General features: G+C 39.1%; 1 protein-coding gene and 1 long non-coding RNA gene across 5 annotated transcripts in view; both read left to right on the top strand.

The window, feature by feature from the left end:
• LOC148127075 (uncharacterized) overlaps positions 1-25,028 on the top strand; it is a 136,686-nt gene that overhangs the window by 53,044 nt on the left and 58,614 nt on the right. The window lies entirely within an intron of this gene.
• The window catches only part of RBMS2 (RNA binding motif single stranded interacting protein 2), a 71,538-nt gene continuing 58,614 nt past the window's right edge, over positions 12,105-25,028 (top strand). Inside the window, exon 1 of one of the 4 annotated variants that reach the window (XM_087925204.1) lies at positions 12,105-12,347. In XM_087925204.1, the coding sequence (XP_087781330.1) occupies positions 12,282-12,347 (66 nt within the window). In that variant the 5' untranslated portion in view covers positions 12,105-12,281. The remainder of the gene's footprint in view (positions 12,348-25,028) is intronic. The other 3 variants (XM_087925203.1, XM_087925202.1, XM_087925201.1) reach the window with 3 other exon arrangements.

Raw genomic sequence — 25,028 nt, 5'->3', positions numbered from 1 at the left:
TGTAAAGGCTGCATCTCACAGTATGCACACCTTTGTAAGTTCTGCTTGCCTCATAATTTGGTTATTTTAAGATACCCTGCTTTTAAAGACCTCCACCCTATATAGTGGGAAAAAGAAGAGAGAAGGACAAGACAAAATAGGCTTTGGAGGTGGGGTTACAACAGTCTCCACCCACACTGACTTAGAGAAGCTATTACTTCACTTGTAACCTTTTAGTGAGAAAGGAAGGGTGAGAAAACATGCTACTATGGCAACCCTGTGTAGAGGTGAAGGAACAACGGGAATAAGAACAGGGTTGCTGCAATTATTTGGGGTCATCAAATAATTAATGGTAAGGTGTGCCATTTTTAATAATGTGTTGATATTATATGGGAATGCTCTATTTTACCTTCAATTTTGTAAACTGACCTGGGAATTCTGCTAAGAGTGACAGGAAAAGAAGAGCTATGTCTCTAGCAAAAGAAATAGGTTGCCAACTATTAAAATAAATATTAATGAGGTCACTCTACAATTTAACCAGGTCAAATTTTCTATCTAACTCTGGAGGTGGAGCCTCTATTTAAAGTGGTTAAAATATTTTCTTTCTGCTTTTGCATCAGTCCCTTTCATTGCAGACTTTCTTTGGGATTCGGATGAGCATTTTGGATAATTTTACCCACGGCAGGAGAGCTTTGTCTTGTTGGTAAGTTTATAGAGCAGGAGAGAAAAGTACATTCAACTTCATGATTTCTATTCTTACAGTAGCAAGGCCGTATTTTCACAGCATGCTAAATCATAAAGTGGTTTAATTAATTTTGGCTTAGCATGTGAACCAATTGTGGCTAATTCAGCAAATTGTAGCAGATTCAATTCTTGAGTGAATCTTTAGGCCTCTCGTCCAAAGATGGTGTCTGGTAATATTACGCTAAAAACTATATTGTGGTTAGTTTGTTTTGATTTAGCTCATAGTATGTGAACTAAATGGCCTGTCTTTTAAGAAACCATAGTTAAGAGAACCACACCTGAGTATAATGATGTGACCAAGTTCTCCTTCTATTCAACTTTGATCTCCCTGTTTGTTAAAAATAGCATGTCTTGTGATCAAACCTCCTACCCCAAAACCAGGACCTACACTAGAAGACTTCACAGAAAATACTAAATTTTCAAATAAGTCAGTGGGTAGAGTAAGAAAACCAAGTATCAGAATAGGCATGTGCCACATGACATACTGTTGATTCAGTCTAATTTTCTGAATTTAAAGTATTTTGTAAGCAGTTTCCCATTTTTCTGATCCTTATTTTTATAATTTTCAATGACCCTCAACAAGCTAAAGGTTTCTTTATCTGACTCCTCTTTCACATTTTAGTTTGGTTCTTGATTCCCAAACATTTTTCATATTTTTTCACATTTTAACTATTCTTTTACATTAAAATATGAGGAAATATTTTTTCATTAAAAAAAAACCTCTCCTGAAAGTCCCTTTCCTCAGACTTTGTGTCTCCCCCCACTTCACTTCTATAGCAAGTGGCACTAACTAATTTTGGGAAACAGGATTTTTTTTCCAACTATGGAGTTTCAGTGGGGCATTTAAGCTGAGAAACAATATCAAACGTAGCCTTTTAGCTTCCAAGCCTGTTGAGAATGACATGATCTGGATGGAGATATTCAGATATTGCTACAGCATTGAAAGTTTTGAGTGTCTGATGGAAAGAAATCAAGTCACGTAGAATAAAGGGTATCAGAATGGAAATTGAATTTATTGTCCGTCAGGCTCTGTATGAATTTGCGTAAAAGGACAGGCAAAATTATTTCCTCAAATGAATTAGTTTTAAAATGGGAGTGCTATCTTAAACTCACCCAAAATAAAATTATATCGATAAATGAGATTTTTCTATTTAATGTCTTTTGGGGGTAGGGCTTGTCTTAAACTGAGAGTTTTCTTTTTCCTTTTAGGACAAATATAGATATGTTTCAGAATGTGCAGTTCTTTGTATGCTTTCTTCCTATAGTTTTTATGTGATTATGGGTACTGGTGGTGCATTTCTGATACTCCCATTTCCCAAAAATATATAAATTAAGGAGAGGATGCTGAATACTTTGTCCCAGTACATAAAGCCCTAAGGTGAGCAATGAAATCAGTGGATGCAATTGTCCCTGATTCAACTGTTCGTTGTCATATTAATGTCTTAATCTAGTATCTAACTTAATTAGACAGTGGGAGTTGTAACAAGATTCTAAAGAACTGCTGATGGCCAGAAATCTTTTATATTTCAATATTTCATTAATAATTTGTATGAGGAGATGAAGAGAATGATAATTAATACATGGTAATTTCAGGTCTGAAGAAAACATGTTGTTATGCAATTCAACTGTGGACATGGAAGTGGCTCTGAAGTTCCAGCCTGGACATCACAGAGTCTGGGGCCATTGGTAGTCCATTGTTGTGGTTGAGTGTCATGTTAATGTTTTTTTAATTTGTTTTTTATTAGCTTTTTATTTTTTTAGTACTTTTGTGTGGCACCTGTCTTCAAGGCAGGGTTCCGGCAGTTACTCCAATTAAATCATGAGTCCAATTAAATCATAAATCAATGTCAACTCATAAAACATTTTGTATGCACCTTTTATAGGTGACACCTTATTGCCCAGGGTTTTCCAGTGGGTTCAATCAGCAGTTGCAACTTCTAGTTTCCTTGGCTGAATGTCACAATAGCATAGTGCCTCTTTCATAGTGTCTTTGTAGAGCTTTCATGGTTGACCTTGTGGTCTCTTCCCAGGCTCCATTACATTATGGAGAAATTGGTGAGGCATCAATTCTGATGACATGCCCCACCAATCTTATCTGGGCTTTGATAATCAGAGACTCAATGCTGGTGGACTCCACACAATAGAAGACCTCCACGTTGGAGACACGGTCTTGCCAACATATGCTGAGAATGAAGTGGAAAGCACACATGGGAAATTTCTTCAGTTATTGGTGGGTCTTCAGTATGGAGTTCAGGACTTGCAACCATATAAAAGGAAAGAGATAGCCAGAGTTCTGTGGATTTTCAGTTTTGTGGAGATATAGATATTGGGTTGCTTGAGCACTCCAGTATGTAGTCGCCCCAGTGCCTAGGTGGCCTTGCTAATCCTGGAATCAATTTCTTTGTCCAAAAACCCATCACTTAAGATGATGCTTCCTAAGTATTTGAAGCTGTTTACATTTGTCAGCTGGATGTCATCAACAGTAATTTTTGGCTCCATGGCCTTGGTTTTTAGCACGGACTGATAAAGTACATCAGTCTTGTTCAGGACGTTAGGCCAAAGAGCATACTTGCATTTTAAAATTTGTTCAGCATCAACTGTAGATCACTGTAAGGGTTTCTTGAATGACTGTATAGAGGCACTCCATACATTCAAATGGTGAAGGCCAGAGAGAAAGCTGTCTAATCAGTACCTGACATACATTCCCTTCTTCAGAGCCTGGCTAGAATTTGACAACATGCATATACAAAGAACAGATTGCATAGGACTGGGGCTAGTACATAATACTGTTTTACCCCATAGGAAATGGCAGATGTAGCTAGTGTGTATCATCATTGTTAATCATTGTCTTGCCATTCTGTCATAGAGTAGCTGATGGGGGATACCTGGTTTGATAATTAGTCCTTGTGAAAAAAAAAATACTGTCATAGTAGTTGATGACAAGCTGAATTGACAAAGTGACGTAGCTGCAGAAAGGATGAATGAATGTTGCATCAGTAAAAATGCAGCTCTCTAATCCAAAAAAGTAGTAGTTCAACCCATCTTGACTTACAGCCACTTCACTTCAGGAAAGATTCAGATGAACTATAACATTATCAGACAAAAGGCAACAAAAACTAATATGACTGAAGGAATGTTTAGCCTTGAAAGAAGACTATGGGGGAATATGATAGTAGTCTTCAGATATTGGAAAGGTTGCCACCCAGAAGAAGGCCCCGAGACTCTTTCTCTAGGGTTCTTGAGTGCAGGACATAGAATAATGGCCTTAATTGCAGCAATGTAGGCGTTAATTCAATATTAGGAAAAACTTCATAATGATAAAAGCAACTTGATAATGGGACCTGTTTCCCAGAAAAATGGTGGTTTCCCCTTAATTTGATTTTGATTCCTGCACTGAGCAAAGAGTTGGACTCCTCAGTGCCACATTTCAGTTCTGTGTCCAGTGATGACTTTAATGTTATCAGAAGGTACTGAAGGCTTAAGTCACAAACAGGAAACCACCTTTCTCTCTTTCCTGGGCGAAGGTTGTTATTCTGCCCTTTGCTATTTCAGTTGTGTTTCTCCCCAGCAAGCAGCTTCCAGGGTAATCCACTTCTATTAGAGGGAAGATAGGAGACAGTACTCCTAGAGGTAAGTGATGAATCCCTTAAGTCTGAAGGAGAGCATATGAGTAAGATTCAGCATTAACAAATGTGGGGTAGAAAGGACGTGAGATAGATGTTTTGTGAGCAAGGAGTGGGATGTACACCAAAGTTCAATCAATCAAGAGATCTGGCAAGATTGCCTGTGAGGCCTAAGAGCTCCCACATCCATTCCAAGGAGAGAAAAGAAAGGGGTTTTTTAAACCGTTTATTTCAACGGTGCCAAAATGTGCAAGAGAAGCACCCTTATTCTTTCAATGAAGATTAATAACTGCTTCGTATTCTTTAATCACCCCTTCCATTTTACTTATGATTACTTCTGTTAAATAAGGAGGGCTGGATTTGTATGCTAATAAGGGAGCAAGAGTTGCCAGCCAATGAGAAAGAAAAATACCATGGCCTGCTTTTGTTTTTGTTTTTTTCAAAAAAAACCCCACTTTAGCTTGCAAAGCTTCCTTTAACATAGCTATGACTGTTATTGCCCAACAATGTGTGGACATCAGGTCTTATATACTAAACTAAATGTGGGTTTGCATTTGGCTTATTGTGTGAAAGCAGCTATAGTCATCTGTAAATCATGATTGATTGATGGCTTATAAAATGTGAGAATCCAGACATTGTTGAATATCAAGCTGGTTTTAAAACAATGTTGATGATTCTCTTTTTGATAGAGACGCAGGGACATGTTTGTATATGTACACTGTGAGCATATGGCCATGTGTGCATACACATACTAAAAGGGATTTATTTATTCGTTTATTTTTTTTAATGGCTGACCAAGGGATTCTGAGCGGTGAACAAAATTTTAAAATAAAAACTATTACAGCAATATAAAAGAATAAATACACAGCAGCTGAGAATACATCACTCATCATATCACTAAATTAACCAATAAATGCCTACATTCACATACTTAGGACCCCAGATTTAGCATAGAGACAGGCCTTTAAGGGCATACCAAAAGCCAGCAGATTTGGGCCATCCTGAATCCTGGAGGGAGAATGTTTCATGAGGTACTATTTTACTTTTATTCAAGCTATAACTTAAAATCCAGGCTTGTAGGTTGAAACCAGACCCATGTGATCAATGTTCTGTGCTTGGATGACATAGCAAGCTAAAGAGGCATGTGTATTAAGATCTAAAATTGCACCTACCACGTTTAGTTTAGCAGCACAATAAGCAAACACAGCCTTTATGAAGAAAGAAGGGCAGGACATAGGGAGAATTTCTACCAACCTATGGTATTGAGCTAATTCTGGCTTGTTATATTTCTGCTTTGGGGGGTTATAATTCTGGTTACAGGGAACCTATTTTTATTTTGGTTTACCATGCAAATAGATTTGAAGTGCTATAATTATCTGGAACAAGATGAGTGCTCAAGAGAAGCTTGTTGCCTTTATGAATTGCGGGAAATCAAATCTCTGTGGAGTTTATGGTAGCAAAGGAGGGTGGATGCCTTTAGGCTAATGGTTTTCATACTGTTCCTGGACAACTCTGAGATTCTTCAGATATTTAGTAAGGACTCCTCAGGGCTGTATCAGTAATGGAACATAAGGTTGCCCCTTGGTTACCCATGTTTCCACTTGGATTAAAACTGTGGGGGACACAAATTACCCATTCAGGTAGAGAAGATAAGAATGGCTCAATAGTGCATCATGAGTTAGATGAATTCACTTCCCGTACTAAGCCATAATACTGTATGTTTCGGTTCACTTCTGAATTAGTGTGTTATGTTATTCATATAGCATCCACCACCTTGGCTTAGTACATTATGTGAACACAGCCCTGGACTGTCTCCCCAAATCCTTTGTAAGATGCTCGAGTTATTGAAACAATTCTATGAAATCGGAACCTGGTTACTGTAGTGCTTTCTAGATAACATCCTAACGCATGGCTCTTCAAATGTTGCAGAATTACAATTCTCTTGTCTCTCATAGTTGACCATCCTGCTGATGCTTGCAACTCGGCCAGAGGTTCCCAATCTGGAGGAGATACTTGAATTCATGTGCTTAGTCCAATAAAGGTTAGTACTGTAATGCAGACCAGTGCATGAATGGGAAGGCCGTTGAAAATCTCCAAACTGCCTAAAGTCACAGCTAATGAATAAACTTGAAATCCCTTGAAACTTGTCCAGTGCTAAAGGTATGTAAATTTTCTGGAATGCTTTGAGTTGGAAAATTTTCTTATGCAAATGAATAGGATTTAAATTATCCTACCTGTATCAGTGTCCATGATCTGGTCAAATATTTGGATTATTTTTTGAAGTGAAAATAAAATTAAATCTAGCATATTTTACCTAATCTGCATTGAAAGAAACTAAAAGCTTCATATGGAGAAAAAATATTTTTCTTGAGAAGTTGAAACAATATTGAGCAGCAGGACAGTAAAGTACTATGCAGTTATGATGCATTTTTAGCTTCTGTTTGTTTAGAACAAGCACCTGAATAACAGATGTCACACAGCTTTGAAACTTTTGAACATACCTGAAGTGGAAAATCTCTGCAGTGCTGACCTAAAGAAAGTAATGCTTGTACGTACTCACTTATACTGAATTTGCATATTGTTCTAAAGTTTTTGTTGGCTTAGGGTATTGTGAAAACCAGTTGTGGTTTATATAGTAAATATGGTGAACCATGCCATGCATTAGTATAATATATGAAGTAGGCAACTGTGGGAGTTCACAAAAATGAGGATATGGATGTGATAAAAGGGTGTCCAGATAAAGAGAGGAGAGTCTGCTTGTTCCTTTGCTGTTTTTTCCCACAATCAGTTTGAGAATGTGATGCCTTTCTAGATGATATACTTACATAATTTACCTGTTCCTTACACTTGAATGTTCCAGCAGGTCAAGATCTAGCAAAGGGAATTCTGCAAGATGAAAAAAGATCCATGCTTCTTAGAGACTTAAATTCATCTTAAAATATGAATCAAGAGGAAACTGGAAGGAGAAGGTAAATGAAGAATGTACCTACCATTGGCACATGGTTCATTTGAACAGTTCTTGGGCCTTGGTAGAATCTTCAATTGATTGCAGAAGTTTTATAGACAGATCATCAAACTGCTATTGTTAGTACTTAATGCAGTATGTATCATAATGGGAAAGAAAGGTAGGTGAATAAACAGATTTCTGATTAGTTATTTCAGTGAAAGTTTTGCAGATCACTTTGAATTTTTCCAAAGTGATAGAAATATGTGAATTAGATAATGATAACAACAACTTTTAAAAATCTGAAACTAAGCTATCAGTATAATCAGACTGATCCATTGAAAAACTGCAATGATTGAGCCTGATAAGTATCCATTGGAATCAAATTCATAATCAGAAGGGCTATTCTCAAGGAGACCCTATTCCTCATGTCCATCAACTGATCTTTTTGCCAGGCTGGTGTATGCTATAGAATCTGTGCAACTGAAATTCATCAAGTGGGCATAAAAAACATTGGACTTTAAAGCCCAACACCTGTACATTTACATTGGAAACATTAGTATAATCGTTGCAGACAATGAATAATATACATATTTAGTTGCTTTGCACCTACCAGTGCAATATCAATACAAGTTTTCTGATCTATCTTTAGAAGGAAGCTTTACAGAAATATGGACCAGTTCCTAGAATACTCTAGCCAGCAATAGGCTAGGATTGTAGTCTATAGACTGGTCAGAATTAAGTTTGGAGATGATTGCAGTAGAACATTAAAAACTGAAATAGAATTTATTCTGGTCAGAAGTCATTTCAATATGCTGCTTAAACTGGTAAGAATTATGAATTATTGCAGACCTCATAGATTTCCCATACTCCAGGGAACTTATCAAAGCCTGATTGTAAGCCACCATCCTAGAAGCATTGGGCTTTTTACCCACAGTACTTTCCTCTTGCCTGAGTTAAGTCTTAGCTTGTGCCCAAGAACCAGCTCTAGAGACCAGCTCAAAAGTTGCACAACAGAAAATGGAAAGAGGTGAATGCCAGTCCAAAGCTTTTAGTGATTTCATGCAGATAATAAAAGTCGAAGCAGATAGAACAGACTATTGTGTCATATAAGACCCTTTAACACAGTTCTACTTTTAGAAGCCATTCCTCCAGGCAGAGCTGAAACCACCATATCACTGTGTTTCCCAAGGCCAAGATTAATGGCTAATCTAGGAGCATCAAAAACTGTTAAGAGATCCTTGAAGGCAGCTCAAAACTTCAGGACTTACTTAATAGCAATTGCCTGGACTTAACTTAATAGCAATTGCCTGCCCCAAGTTGTCTCTGCTGGTTCTCAGTACTCGGTTGTAGCAGTTACCATACCGAAGAAAGAAGGGAAATGTATTTTCCCAGCAAAAGTATACTAATGTGAGGCATATCTGTTTGTATATGAAATAGTTGAATGGACATTTAAAACTCCTCAAATGTGCAAAAGACAGGCTCTAATGAAAACAGCTACAAGTTTCTTGGTTTTAAGAGAAGGTATTTTTCCCTAGTGCAGAACAAAGAAACCCCTGGAGAATTTTGCACTCTTAATGCTATAAAAACCCAGTAATTGACATTTTATATCTTTTCTTTATTTGTCATGACTTTCTAAGTCCTCTGATTTCCTTAAAACAGAAAATGTGTGGGGGGGGCGGCGGGCGGGGGTGTTTACCACTTATTCTCTTTGGAATATTTGCAGAGAGGAGAAACTGCATTGTTTTACTATCCTGTCTTATTTATTTTTATTTATTATATTGTATTTATTTATTGTTTCCCAACTTTATTATTTGTACAAATGACTCAAGTAACACATCTTCCTCCTCCTATTTTCCCCCCAACAACCCTATGAGGTGTGTGGGGCTGAGAAGAGAGAGTGACCGATCCAAATTAACTCAGCTGGTTTTCATGGCTAAGGTGGGACTTGAACTCACGGTCTCCCACTTTCTAGTCTGATGCTTTAATACAAGGGTCTTCAAACTTGGCAGGTTTAAGACTTGTAGACTTCAACTCCCAAAATTCATGAGCTAACATGACTGGAGGAGGAATTTTGGGAGTTGAAGTCCACAAGTTTTAAAGCTATCAAGTTTGAAGACCCCTGCCTTAATCACTAGACCAAACTGACTCTCGATCCAAACTGGCTCTCTTATCCCCCCATCCAAAGCTCCCTGGCTGAAAACTGACCACTTATCTGAATACTGTTCAGTTGTAATATTGTGATGTTGCCATTTTTTTACACAAGACATGGTTTGATTTAACCATGGTTTGTTAAATACAATGGCTAGATTTATAAGTATACTAAGACTTGATTTGCCAAACATAATGTCTTCGTTTATATGCAACTAGTCCGTGACTTAAAATCATTCATTTGGTAAGTGAAGTTACAACAATGCTGAAAAAAAAACTGAATTACAACTGGATTACACCCTTATGACCATCGCAGCTTCCCCATGGTTACCAAGCACCTGATCAAAATTCAGGTGCTTGGTGACTGGCATGTATTATGACAGTTGCAATATTCCAGGGTCAAGTAATCGCCATTTGCGACTTTCCTAGCTGGCTTCCAACAAGCAAAGTCAATGGGGGAAGCCACATCTGCTTAACAACTGTGTGATTCACTTAAAAATTGCCATGATTTGCTTAACAGCTGCAGCAAAAAAAGGATGTACAATTGCATATGATTGATTTAACAACCACCTCACTCACTTAATGATGGAAGTTCCCGTCCTTGTTATGGTCATAAATCAAGGTAAATAGCCTGTACTATAGTTACGGTTTGTTCATAGCTAGGTAAAGGTGTATGAATTTAATTTCTATAGAAAGTATTATAGAAATTATACATTACAACCAGAGCTTTCAAGTAACTTGAAACTCCCTCCTTGAAACAGAAGTGGAGGCAGTCCTCAACGTACAACCACAATTGAACCCAAAATTTATGTTGGCTAAGTGAGAAATTTGTTAAGTGAATCACTGCAATTGCTAAGTTAGTAATGCAGTTGTTTAGTTTAGTTTAGTTTTAGTTTCCTTTATTGTCATTGCACCTTGTACAGCGAAATCAAACACCATCTTCAGTGCACATCATGACCATGAAAACAAACACAAACACAGATATTTTACACTCCACACATTGAACCAAAACCCCCGACACCTCACCAACACTGCACTATACAGCAGAATTCAAAAGAGCTACTGCCCTGGGATAGAAGGTGTTTTTCAGCCTATTTGTGTGTTTTTATTATTCTGTACCGGCTGCCAGATGGTAATAGTTCAAAAAATAGTTTCCCAGGGTGAGATGGATCTTTGAGAATATTTTGAACTTTCTTAAGGCAGCGGGAGCTTTAAAGCTCTTCCAAAGAGGGGAGAGGGCAACCAATGATCTTCTGGGCAATGACGTTAACCCTCTGGAGTGCTGTCCTATCTGCCACTGTGCAGTTGGCAAACCACACAGAGGTGCAGTAAGTTAAGATTGTTAAGTAAATCTGGCTTCCACATCGACTTTGCTTGCCAGAAGGTCGCAAAAGGGGATCATGTGACTCTGGGACACTGCAACCATCATAAATATGAACCAGTTGTCAAGCATAAATCACATGACCATGGGGATGCTGCACCGGTCATATGTGTGACAAATGATCATGTCACTTTTTTCAGTGCCTTTGTAACTTCAACCCTTCACTAAGCAAGCTGTTGTAAGTCGAGGACTACCTGGACCCCAATTGTGGAGCACAGTTCAATCTCATAAAAGACAACTACTTGCTTTGTTTTAATGTCAACTGAGCTGAAAGGAAGTTGCATCTCTGCATGATTACATGATCTTACCTTGCCTCTTTGGAGTCACCCTCACCTCCACAAGAGGGTGAGTAATTCATTTGAAACTTAGCAGTGAAGGTAGCAGAGCATTTAATTATTCTGCCTATTGGGACAGCAGAATTATTGGCCATCAGGGAAAGCTATCCCCATAATGAAAAACTTTTGTTTTAGACTGAAGCTGCCTCCAGAGCAGGGGTCTCCAACTTTAGTAATGTTAAGACTTGTGGACTTCAACTCCCAGAATTCCTCAGCCAAAGCAAAGCTGGCTGAGGAATTCTGGGAGTTGAAGTCCACAAGTCTTAAAGTTGTCAAGGTTGGAAACCCCTGCTCCAGAGCAATGTCTTATCCACAGTCATCAAAGAATGGTCTCTCTCTCTCTCCTCTGATCCTGAACCTTGGTTGTTAAGAGTAAACTTCTTTTGATTTTCCCCCAGGTAGGAAAAGAAAACATGTTCTAGAATTCGGAAAACGTCTGATGGCTTTAATCAGTAAAATGCTGTGAGACGCTACTTACTCTCAATTGTAGAAACGACACATAGGAATCAGTTTTAACCCAGGAAAAAATGGCCTGGTCCAAAAAGGACACACGGTGTATTGGAAACTGGTTACCCCAGGAAATCTGGAATAACACGTATTCTTCTGCAACACTCCTAATGAGATTTTAGTCTGGATCTGTGCAGGGTGTTGATTAATCATGTAACATGGTTTGGGCAATTATTGGCATATAGCATCCGGGGGGAGGGGGGAGGCATTCCCAGGGTTTGTTGGACATCTGATGAACACCTGATGTGTGACATTTCTATTTTTCAGGGCAGCCAGAGGCCAGAGTCAGTGACAGGAATGCTTCTTGGCACGTAAGGTTGCTCACGGTTTAACTTCTGCACTTAGTTTTGCAAAATTTCCAGTCCCTTTTTAAAGCCACTTCTCTTGGTTTGTCTAGCGGAGGCATTAGGACCTGGCGGAACGCAGGCACCCTAGTCCTAGATTGCAAGCTGGCTTGCTTTGGTGACGTAAGCCAGAAGCCCTGTCTCTCTCTCCCTCTCTCTCTCTTTTCTCTCTCTCTCTCTCTCTCTCTCTCTCTTTCTGTGAGTGTGTGTGTGTCTCTCTCTTTCTCTTCCCCCCTCCCCTCCCTTTCCAAGCTCTCTAACATTTAAGCGAAAATGCTTCTTTCTGTGCCTCCTCGTGCAGGAATTGCCACTTTTGGCTACAACAAGAGCAACAAGAAGGTAAGGAAGCCGTCTACCCCATGCCCCCCCCAACCCCGCTTCCTATTTCCCAAGATCTTGGAAACGTCCTTGGCTTCAACAGGGAGGATAGGTTAAAAAAAAAAAGGAGGGTTGAGAAGGTTTTCCCCCACTCTTCCAAAAATCCTGGTACTGCAGGGGGAGGGGGTGGTGGCAGCGACGAAGGAAATAGGGTCTTTCCAGTTTTGGGGAGACTAGAAGGTTGCCTTCTCAAAAGGGAAACAAATCTCTGGGGTTGGCTGATCTTAGCTCCGTTCCTTTGGTGGAAACCACCCCCTTGTCCCCATTCGGCGAGCCCTCTTGCTCAGGCCGGAGTGTTCCCAAGGGCGAGTTTCAGTCTGGAATTATTATTTTTTTTAAAAAAATGGTGGGGGGGGCGGTGGAAGGGATGAGGGGGAGAAGCAGAAGAGCCGGGGAGACGAAACGCAGGCGGCGAAATCCCATTTCACAGCACTTGCTGACTTTCCGCGGACATCGGTAGTCTCTACGTTCTTCCCAGCACCCCTGCTTCAAGGACTTTGCCTGGGGAGGCGAAGGAGGCGATGGATCCCCAGGAGACTGGGGGTGGTCTTTCTTGTTTCTGGAAAGAGGTCGCAGTAGAGGGATTTTAGACGTGGGCTTAAGCAAGTCAGGATCGCGCCAAAGGGCCTGCTTTTTAACCCTCTCCTGATGCTTCCCAGGGTGAGACAAGACTTCTAAGCCCACCCCTCACTGGGTGTTCTGGAGGGTGGGGTTCCAGGATGTGGTTTCTATGGCATCCATGTGTTCTCAGGCAGCCTGTGCCATAAACAAGGCTCCTCTTCTCCCCCCCCCACCCCCTTTCTGTAAAAATTCCCCTCCCAACACGTCTTCGGGAACGGAGACAGGAGATTGTGTGCCTAGGAAGATTGAACCTCCAGCTTGTAGGAAGCTGTAAGGGAGTTGTAGCGAATGTGTTGGGGTGGGGGTGGGGGTGGGAGTTGTATGACCACCCCCACCCACAACCAAGGCTATCCCTGGAAACCTGAAAGGCCTTGTCAGCTAGGGAAAATGCAGGTTGGCTAGCCTGGTTGGTTGCTTCGCTTGAAGATTGGGGCGTGGATTAGTTTCCCCTGTGGCAAGAAGTGTGTGGTTTAGTGTGGGTATAGGGCGTTGAGGCACTAAGTTATCTCTCCACTGGGGTTGGGAAGGTGGGGTGCGAAGGCAGGAATTGAGAATCAAGACTTCCAGCATTTGGGAGGGAGCTTATCTCTATTGTTGATTCACTGAATGACCTTGTATGCCTATGTTGTGAATTTAAAAGAAATGGGGGAGGGGGGAGAGGGGAGGAGGGACTTTCTGCTTAAAATAAAAATAAAAAAATCCTCCGTTTCCTCTTTGTAGCCAAAAGCAGGAGACGGTTTTACAATCAATGAATGGGCACATTAAAGCCACTGTAATAAAGAGGATGGGCAGGAACCTGACAAGGAGGAGGCAGGCTAAATTTGGATTATTAATTGTGTTTGTCCATATTTGGGGTGGGTATGGGTAGCAGCAGAAGGATTTCTAGCTTTTTTTATCCTCCCTGGGCAGCCTGTCTTCGAACCTGGGTCACATTTTTTTTTATTTTCTCATTCTGATTTATTGGATGATGGAAATATATACAAGTAGGCAGGCTGAACTTATAGGATGGTGGAAGAGTGATGTAGGCCCGAAAAGCTCTGAGAAGATTTTTGTGTGTCACATGCTGTTCATTAACATACACATCCATGTGTCCTAAAAGCCCACGTAAGGAGAAATCACCAGGCATCTTTTAGATTTGAAGTAAAGTTGCAATTACTTCTGTAGGTTTGTGTATAAGGATGTACACTTCTCACTTTTCCTACCATGTGAATCCAAATTATATGTGTGTAAGTTGCATATGTGATTTTGAAAATGTCTTCATTATATTGTTGCCTTTCTAGAGTGTTCGTAATTGAACTTATTTGGCCTAAAATTTGGTTTTATGGATTTGGTGCATGTGTAAGCGCCTGTTTTCTAGTAATGAGATTACCAACAGCAAGTATGGAGGAAATTCACCTTTCTGGGCACTGATGGACAGGTATCACTGTGATATAGGTGTGCAATCCCATTTAGTTATTTACAATATTGACTTTGTATGACAGCAAAGATATGGGGTGCGTACCTGTACATAAACAGAATTTGATCAGGCAAACTGTCACAATACAGGCATAAGGATGCATGTCTGGAAATGAGGCTGATGGTATCTCTGCATGGTGGTAATTTGGATCTACAACAGGAGTGCACGGTCTGTGGGCAGAAGAGTTGCAGGCTTTGCCTGGCATGTCAAGTGCAAGCACTCCAAGTGGGCTGGGCCAAGGATCCCCTGAGGATCTTGTGAGCCTGAAAGAATCTCTGCAAAACTTGAAGCACCAATTTCGGCCCTTCACTTTTCCTCTCCAAATTACTAAAAAAAAAAAAAAAAGGCCACATGTTAATGCTCTGGCAGCGTCTGTATGGAAGTCTGGTAGGCTGCAGATAGGCAGCTCTTTGGCTGTACCTTTTGCTCCATGGATGTACAATACACAGGTTTTACTTCAGCTGAACAACTTTCCCATCACAAAGGTGCTCTTTGGAAATGAATTTCATTAAAATCAATGGATTTCTGTCTGACTTCAGAGCCAGATGTAGCCAGCAGAAGCTTTAGGTGCAATCCCCAGAGCCCTTGCAAAATTTGTGACCAAATTGCAGTTGTAATTTGTTACAGAAGTGGAAATTATCAAGTACCTGGGGAGTAATCCCATTAACTGTTTTGAATTTACATTGAGTTAAATTGGAATTAAATCCATTCTTGTTCTTGTCCTAATTGAGGGAGAAAGAGGGGGTGGGAAGCAAGTTTAGGACTGTAATGGTAGCCAATGGGTGTGTGCTGGCTTAGGCACAAGAAATCATTTTAAGAAAGCTCTGAGTTTCATCGTGTGTTTCTCCGAATCGGGTCTCGTATTGAGGTTCTTTCTGTTCTGAATCCACTACCACATTTGTGTGAACAATATTGCCCTTAAGATGTATGTTGATGGTAGAACCTTCCTGGATTTGGAATACTACAAAAACATGGCTCTTACGTTATGAGATGCTATTTTAACTACAGGTTCAACTCCTTTGCATTGTTTACCTGAATGCAAGTAACATAAATAATGCCATTGTATGCAGAGGAGGAGATCTCAGCCTGCATATCAATGGCACTGGCCTTTTGTGAAATAGGATTAATAATGAACTTGGTGGACATGTTTCTCTCATTACTCTGTTGTGGAAATTATACATTCAGCTTGCTGTAGCGTGGATCCGCTGTGTCTAGCATTAGCATCAACATGAGTCACAACTTGAGCATCCATCTGAACCTTGACCATGTTGCGTTGACTCAGTGATCTTAATAACCATGGCTTAATAGTGAGTTGTTAAATAATCCTTTCCCTCATAATTTTAAAACCACACAAACTACACAATGCCTTAGTGAAAGATACAGATTCACCCTACTCTCGGTGAAGCAGATGGTACACCTTGGGAAAAACTGTACCCAGCTGTAATTAAAAGCAAACTTGGTCATACCTTGCTGTTGAATGGAAATAGTCTTACCTACAAATTTAGGTATTTGGACCCGACTGGATTTCTCAAGCAATTTGGGCCTGAAAAGGGGTTTTAAAGTTTAAAAGTTTAAAATAAAATTATATAGTTGTTGGTTGACTGGTTGGTTTTTATATAGGAATATCCTTATCAGATCTAAAAGATGTAGATGCTTGTTGTTAGCTTCTTTGTCCAAGTATATATCTGTAGGAAAACAGTGGATTGGTTTCTAGTGGTAGATGCCAACCTAGTGTAGTCTGAAATAAATGCATGAATTTATCTAATGGCAAGTAGCAAAATTATCTATCTTGGATATATGAACAAATTCTGAGATAAAATCTATACTCAAAATTCTTGTTTCATAATTTAATGATTGAGGTATGTCTTTTTATACCATCTGCTTGTGAGAAGGATTTCAGGGCTTTAATAAAGTTAAATCAATAAAGTATAACTTATTCAGCTCTGAAGACCCGATATAAGTGGTCCTTCTCTGCCCAATTATTAAGCTGATAGCATTTCTTTTGTACAACTAACTCTGTCCTTTCACATTTTCCTACAACATCCTGTTTGCCCACTTGTTGGAACAGCCATGCGATATTTTTGAGATTTTACTCTCTGGGCTCTTTTTTGAAATTGACTTCCCTCAAATGAGGTACCGCACTGTATGGAGTCCTGTTGGGTCGACTTTTAAAAGGCCCTTAAGTGTATCTTTTGTTCAGCTCAAACTTGGATAATGATTTTTTTTTTTGGCTGCAATATGTTACGGCAATGCTGGGGTTAGATAATTGTTAAATTCATGCACTTATTTTTGTGTGTTTGTTTAATTGTTGTATGCTTCTGCTACGCTTAGATATAGACATTTCGTTTGCTATCAAGACAAAAGTACCACAACCAGTACTACTGGGGAAGCTAGATTGAAAGATAGTGATTTTCATGAACATCATGGCAGAGTAGGGATGTGCACTGTATATGTTTTACATGTTGAATATTAATTAGTTTTCAAGCTTTGCCTTTCATTTGTTCATGAACTGGTCTGGTCACTTTCTGTTCTTTCCCTAAGCATTGCATTGCATTTATTTCTTCATCTTACAGATGTATTCTTCACGTAACTGCTTTCTTTAATTTGTAATAAATGGCTATTGTAAAACATTTATATTAAAGCTAGAGGAGTGCACGGTGAGTACTATTTAGTAAGTACAATAAAACATTGAGGTTAGAATCCCAACCTCTGTCTGACACTTAACTAGGTGTCATTTCTTTAACTTTTCATGTTTTAGATCTATTGATTAAAATTAGTATCATTCCCAGACAGCTTGATAACAGATTTGGAAGAACTGAATTAGGCATTTCCCTCCATATTCTCTTCTCTGAAATGGTCATCTTTTTGTTCATTTGCTTTTTATGGCATATCCTAGCAACTTTCATTTTATTTCATTTTAGGATTTCTTATGTTATCCCCTTTCTTTCACTGTGTTACTATATTTGTGGCATCTTAAAAAGTAAAATGAAGTACAATCACACCCCATTCCTATCTAGTTTGTATGGGCAAAAGAGTATTAAATTTTCTAAGCCTCTTGTATCTTTAATTAAAACATTCCCTATTTTCAGTCCGCTTGATCAAATTCAGATGGATAGGGGTGAAAGATTAATGATGAATCTACTACTGTATTGCCCCTGAACAACCTCTGTTAAATTACCATCATTCAGTGTAGAAATGTTTAATTACTCTTTAATTTAATTCATTTTAGAGTACCATTTTAGGAATCCTATTCTGACAAGAAATGAAAAAAGTAATCTGAATTAAAGGGTAGTAATACAATCTTCCATTTTCCTGCAGGTCAAAATTGACAGAGCAATTAAAAGAAGCTAGTTATCACTATTTTCTTTCTTACATTGTCCTGGAAGTCAGAAAACTAATGTATTTACAAGGAGGAAGCTATTAATTAAAGTTGCAGTGTTTGCTTTAATATATATAAGAAGGTCTTTATACAGAGGGTATCTGCTACATGCTAGAACAGCATTTTAAATGTTAGAACAGCATTTTAAGAAATGATTATATGGCGATTATGTTTTAATTCCACTTTCTTATAGTTGCAGAAAAGCAAAGTTGCAGGAATAAACTAACAGAGATGTTAGTATCTCCCAGCTTATTCTCCCTGGTAGACTTTAGGAAATTAAGTGGTAGAGTACTTTGAATGCTGTAATGGTTTATATAAACATGGAGTGGTGATGGAGTTGTCAGCTTTATGAGTAATAACTAATAGGTAGCTTCCATAGTCACACTTTCTTCAGTTTGGGTTAGTAATGCTGAATGTTGGTGCAGTATAATTTCTCCTCTTCAACTCTTCAACTTTTATTGCAAGACAGAAGAATACACAGTGTAGATTTTTTTTTTGTCCATTTGCTCCACTGAATTCTGTTTTTACCATCGTTGCTAGGAGAAAGGAAATTTAAGCACTCAGTCTTTGTGTGAGTGTTACACATTATTCTGAGCCATGGTTTGTTTTAATACGGGTTGTTGACTATGTAGCATCACAGCCAGAGAAACTATGTTATGCCTTAGGGCAAAGGTGGGGAACTATGGTCCTTTTTTGACTTGTGGTCTTCAGAATTCCTGGCTCAGGAATTCTGGGAGTTGAAGTCCACAAGTCATAAAGGGGGCATAGTTCCCCACCTCTGCCTTAAGGTAATATGTGTACCAGGCCCACGAAACGTTAAAACTATGCTCCTTGGTGAGTCTTTAGATGTATTATATGGGATAAGATGGTTATATATTCTACCATTTCCCACAGCCCAGCTTTTTGTGCATATAGCTGCCTTTTTTTCTTGCTGTAACGAAGTTCAGTGTCAAACATTTCCCGTATTTTGAATATGTGGGGATGCAGAGCATCTATGATCCCCAAAAACATGCCTGCTTCAACCGTGACTATTTCCACAGGTTAATAACAGAACTGGACATTTCATTTTTTGGGTAAGTTTTTGTATAAATTCAAAACCCATTTTGACTCTCTCTGACAACTTGGAAGGGACTGTGGCCAATGTTCCTGGGCTTTGGGTACTATTGTTCCCAGTGATTGGTACTCAGATTTCTTTTCCAATAATCAAAAGTTAAAAGGCTGCATTAAAGAATGGTTACTGTTCAAAGAGTGTACATTTAATGACAATGGTAAATAGGTTCTTCAGTTTTATTCGTTGTTTGAGAAGATTGCTTGAGCATAGGCCCACAAAAGAAATCTATGTGAACTGATGCCTCTCTCAGGATACATTCATTCTTGGAAAGTCTTGGTTGTTTTTGGCTTTATTTATTCACGCCCACAGCCTTCCAAATGGTTATTTTCTCTGATGTCTCCCGATCAGAGGTAATTAAGATGCAACAAATGGTTACTCTTGTGGAGCTTTGAATGGATTGCTTTTGGTCGCCTACTTTTGCTCTTAGAACCTTAGACATAGGGAAAGGAAATTTTGTTTGGACTCAGATCATAGCAATCCATTCATCTCCATGGAAAGACTGGACCTTCCCTAAGACCATCTGGAGAAACCTTTTGGAGAAACCAACTTTCATGCTGCCCTAAAGGCTTTTAAGTCGGTTTGGGAAATGTATTTTCAATTTTTTTTTGTCAGAGCTCAAAATATTTTTGTTTATCCTAACTGATTTAGTCGGGTGTCTGTGTGATTGCAAAACATGCTATTTAATTTATATAGTCATAAATTTGGTAATGAAATGTCCAGTTCCACTATTAACCTGTATTCTTTCTCAAGGGACGTAGTGGCTAAGAGGCTGAGTTTGTCCATCAGAAGGTTGGCAATTCAGTGGTTCGAATCCCTAGCGCCACGTGAGCTCCCGTTACTTGTCCCAGCTTCTGCCAACCTAGCAGTTCGAAAGCATGTAAAAAATGCAAGTAGAAAAATAGGGACCACTTTGGTGGGGAGGTAACAGCGTTCCGTGCACCTTTGGTGTTTAGTCATGACAGCCACATGACCACAGAGACATCTTTGGACAGCGCTGGCTCTTCAGCTTAGAAACGGGGATGAGCACTGCCCCCTAGAGCCGGAAACAACTAGCACACATGTACAGGGGAATCTTTACCTTTACCTTATTCTATCTCAGGAAAGTCAGGATATTGTTATTTTGATATTTTATCCAGTTTTTATATATGGTCAATACCTTGTGAGTTGGGGTGAGAGAGATTGACTGGCCCAAGGATACCCAGCTGGCTCCCCTGCCTAAAGCAGGACTAGAACTCACAGTCTCCTAGTTAGCATCTTAAATGTTACACCAAACAGGTTCTTGTACAAATTTTTATTATACAAATTATTTTGTTGTTTTATATATAAGTATATAGATTATTACACAACTACGTTTATGTGTCAGTTTGTTTATATATGTTGGCAGATTGATGTCCCACCTTTCCTTCAAGAAAACAATATTATTTCATAAAGTCTTCCAAACAATCCCAAGAAGGAAGTCATAATTGCTGAAATAGTATTTGATGGTACCATCTCAATGTTTTTGTTGTCCAAAGACAAAATCCCAATGTTCCATTCCTTTTTCATTATGAAAATAATTTTTCCTTAACCCAGAAATTTTGAAAAGTTGCTTTATGTTTTATCCTTTGGACTGAGCACAACTGCTAAAAATAATGGGTAGGGCTTAAGTGCATGAATTTGGAATTGCATGGGGATTTTGTATTTGAAGACTTGCTGGTTGAAACAGTCCTATATTGTTCATCCATATGCTTTGGAGGTATGGATCTTCCTATAATCCACCATAGCACGAGACAATGCAGGTAGTCCTCAACTTACAACCATTCATTTAGTGACTGTTCAAAGTTACCACAGCACTGAAAACAGCACCTTATGACTGGTTTCATCCTTAGGATAGTTGCAACACCCCTATGGTCATGTGATCAAAATTGGGTTGCCTAGCGGCTAACAGTTGCACTGTCCCAGTGTTATGTGATCATTATTTGTAACCTTCCCAGCTGGTTTTCTGCAAGCAGAGTCAGTGAGGGAAGCCAGATTCACTTAACAACCACATGGTTCATTGTACAATTACAGCTATTTGCTTAACAACCACATGGTTCATTGTACAATTACAGCTATTCACTTAACAACCACATGGTTCATTGTACAATTACAGTGATTCACTTAACAACTGTGGCAGTTGTAAAATGGGGCAAAACTCACTTGACAACTGACTTGTTTAGTAATGTGGGGGGGAATGAAAACAAAAACGGACATTTATGGTTACCAATTTGGTTAAGTTCCTCATCCAACTAAGATTTCACTATTATGCCGCATACTATTCCAAGCTATATGTGTTCATGTTATCCATTATTCTACATTAAACTGGCATCTTTCTTTTTTAATCCTTCCAAAGTAGGGTATTTAAGTAGGTATTATCAATTTCTAATTAGCACCTGAATCTGCAAAGTACGGGTTTAGTTCATTCTGAATATGAATATGCAAAAATCAAATTTCTTAAGCATTGCTAGAAATGAACTTGTCTATCTAACCTCTATATCTGCAACATTGCTTTTGCATTAAGTGTAACATATTGGGGAACTGGAGCAACACACACCCAATGTCAGATAGATGAACCTCTGAGTGCATATTTAACTCTATGTGCTTGTTTAGCTTCTAGGATCATATTCATTTAATGACACTTTTACTCCCCACATAGACTTCACAGGCTTTTTCAGAAAAGGAAATGGATGGGTGGCTGTTTAAAACTTTGCCCATTAGCCCAGAGGAAGAAAATCAAAGAGCAACCCCAGTGGTAAAGAACATGGGGCGGGGTTGTGCCCCAATAATTAACAGCCTTCTTGTAATTCAAAGTTGTGTTGACCAGACATGCTCACTTTTAGCAACCATTTCGTATCTAGGCAGCCTTCCCCTCAGCCACACTAGTTTCATTTTCCAGAAAAGCTTACCAATTCCAAAGAAATAGGAGCCTGTACCTGGATCCTATCAGATCTTTCTTGCTTTTTTGCTGATTAACCCCATCCAGCCTACTGGAACCAAGCTTGTACAGTCCAAGCCAAGGTTGGCTGATTTTGTTGTGCTGAACATTTCGTAGTATGTCTCATTTTGCATAATTACAAACCTTCCCTCCTTCCCTCTCTCCTTCCTCCAAAAACATTAGGGCATCAAAACATTCTCTATCCAGAATAAAACACAAATAAAATATTAAAGGTTCTCCAATAAAATAGAAATCAGCAATAACAGCCAACCATCACCTATTAGCCAAGGATGACAAATCAGTTGGAATCCAAAGGCCCTGCATCACAAAACAGTTTTTGCAACTCTTCTAATTGTTTGAGGCCAAATCTCTTGATGGAGGCTGTTCCAAAGGGTGGGTCAACAATCGCTGGTTTTCTACCCCAAATATTCAGAGAGGGAGAATCTGAAGCATGTCTTGTCTGTGGAGTTTGGTCTTCAGGGAAGCAGAGATTATAAATAAAAAAAATCCTTGATGCAGGTATTGTATGTAGGTTATCAGGATCTGGGCTGTGATCATTTCTCAGAAGAAGGAGAAAGGATAATCCCAAAGGGCAAGGAGATTTTCTTTTTTCCCAGTGAATCCCTTGTGTGGTAAGTTGGAATGACCTTGGGAAGGAGAGTGCAGATGGCGGGTAGGATGTAAAAGAATTCAGCCCCAGGAGATGGTGTGAGAAATATTTGAGAAGAGACCTTCCTTAATTTTCTGGAGCATAAAAGGAAATGGAAAGAAGACTTTCAGCCTTGGAAGATTATTTTAATGTAATTTTTACAGTGAAGATAGAGTAGTACTTCTGGTTATGCTTCTTGTCTGGACTATCTCAGGAGGCTAACATAGCACTGTAACAACAATTAGGGATTGGTGCGAAGACTAGGAATTTGTGTGTTTTCTTTGTTTTTATAGCTTATAGGCTGATCCACCAACTCTGAGCAGTGTGCAACTCCGCAAAACATAATTGGGATTAAAAATATATCACCTATCTAACAACAACTACATAGTATTCCTATGAAGCAAGGAGTCATGAATGCATTACTCCATTATAAGAAGCCCAATCCATTGAACTGAGAAGTAATTGCAACAACCCAGTCCTGAAAGTTGACGGAGCACCCAGGATTTTGCCAATTTTCTAAAAGCCAGGAGATGGTACATCTGAAGGAGTGCTAGATGGAGCAGGGCAGGGTAATGCCATAAAATGTCTGCTGTTGGAAAGTTGGATGAGGTGTTGACTCCTTTATTGCACATCAGTTTCCTGGATTTTAATTATTGGCTCTAAATGAACCTCAATTATTAGATCAGAACTTTTTCCAAACCTCAATTACAAGTTGTCTCCTACATCTTCTTTTGAATCCAAACGACTGATCTTGAGATAGTTCCTCAATTTCCTTTTTTCCCCTTCTCCTTCCCAGTTCTTTCTCTTCTGGATCATCTCTTTTAGACTCTAAATCTGAAGGCCTGTAGAAGCTTACTGTAAATCAAGTGTATGAATTTCATTAAAATGCTTTAAATAAATGTTTGTAGAATAAAGTTTTGAACCTGGGGAAGATTTTCTTACCAGAAAAGGGCTTAGTATTTGTTGGTATGCATTTGCCCGTAAAATGATGTGTCCAAACATGAAGTGTTACGAAATGTATTAAACAGAGGCAATTTGTGTCCAGAGTCAATGCTAGAGAGATCTTGATAAGAGAGATTGATTTTTAAAAAATCATAGTTTTTCTCTAAGCACTCTGATATTTTGATAGTTTGATACTTACAATAGTCAGCTTCTCATTAAGTGTAATTGTAAAGCAGGGATGGGTGGTTTCATTTTTGTCTTTTTAAAGAAATGCTATATACAAAATGCTACATAAATATTTTATTGCTCAAAAAACTGCATGAAATCCTTTTTGTCCAGACCTGATAATTTATTATATGTAAAGAGTACAGAAGAATGATTCTGGGCAGTTAGGGTCAATTCTCTTATCTAAGGTGCTGAAAGATTTTGCAGCCAATAAAAATGCAAAGCTCAGGGGAACTGAAGATGTATCCAGCCATCTTTTCAGTCTCCTCCCAATCTAATGCCCTCTCATTGGAATCTCCAAAAGGTGCTTTTCCAAAAGGCAACTGGATTTTCTTGGTTAACCAAGAAAGACCAGTTGCCTTTTGGAAAAGTATGACTCGGATGATTGAGAATCTCTATAAATAACTCTCACTGGAATGAGTCATGGTAGCTAGAAATTTCTTCCTAGTCCTAGGAAGCACCTAGGATTAGGAAAATGTTTTCTCTCTTTTCAAAAAGTCCAGGTAGGTTGAGGGACTCCTAAGAAGAAGCTGCTAGGGCAGAGGTCTCCAAACTTGGCAAATTTAAGATTTATGGACTTCAACTCCCAGAATTCTCCAGCATAGCTGGCTGGAGAATTCTGGGAGTTGAAGTCCACAAGTTTTAAATTTGCCAAGTTTGGAGACCCCTGTGCTCTAGGGTATGAGTTGGGGATAGGGAACAGAGATGCTGGTTCAGAAGAACCTTTATTTTGCCATTTCTCCTCCAACTGAACTCATTCTGTTGACTGAGAAAGAGGCACAAGTTCCGCCCACCCCATTTCAGGAAAGCCTCCCTGTATTTTCCGTTAGCACCGAAAGATATCTTGCTGCTGTGGGGAATGTCAAGAGGAGCTGAGCTGTCTTCTCCTCTACTGCATCAGGGGAATTAGAATTCCTTCTTGCTGGGACTTCTGTGGCTGTTTTAGGAGCGGAAGAAGAAACCATGATAAAAGTTACAGACCATCCTCATTTGCACAATGACCTATCCATTTACGGATTGTGGAATCAGAGTATAAAAATATTTCCATTTCTAAATGTTTTGAGCTCCAGGCACTTGCTTTTGAGTTCAAAACAGTTGTGTTTACTGACACCATTCTAGTATTCTTACTACTCCAGAAGTATTCCAAGCTTGAAATAGCTCTATATGTGTGAGAGCAGCTTGAAAGAGACTAATTTGCGCTTGAAATGTTCGAATTTGAAACAATTTGCACGACACAGTGAGGAACCTTTCTCCCTGATTTCGTAATTCTTCCTTTGCCCTTAGGAGCAGATCTGGGGTATGCAGA

The sequence above is a fragment of the Pseudonaja textilis genome, chromosome 2 (assembly GCF_049901715.1).
Source record: "Pseudonaja textilis isolate UNSWEBS1 chromosome 2, rPseTex1.2, whole genome shotgun sequence".
NCBI classification, from domain to species: Eukaryota; Metazoa; Chordata; class Lepidosauria; order Squamata; family Elapidae; genus Pseudonaja; species Pseudonaja textilis.
The sequence above is the reverse complement of the archived record's forward strand: the minus strand, read 5'-3'. Positions and strand labels throughout refer to the sequence as shown.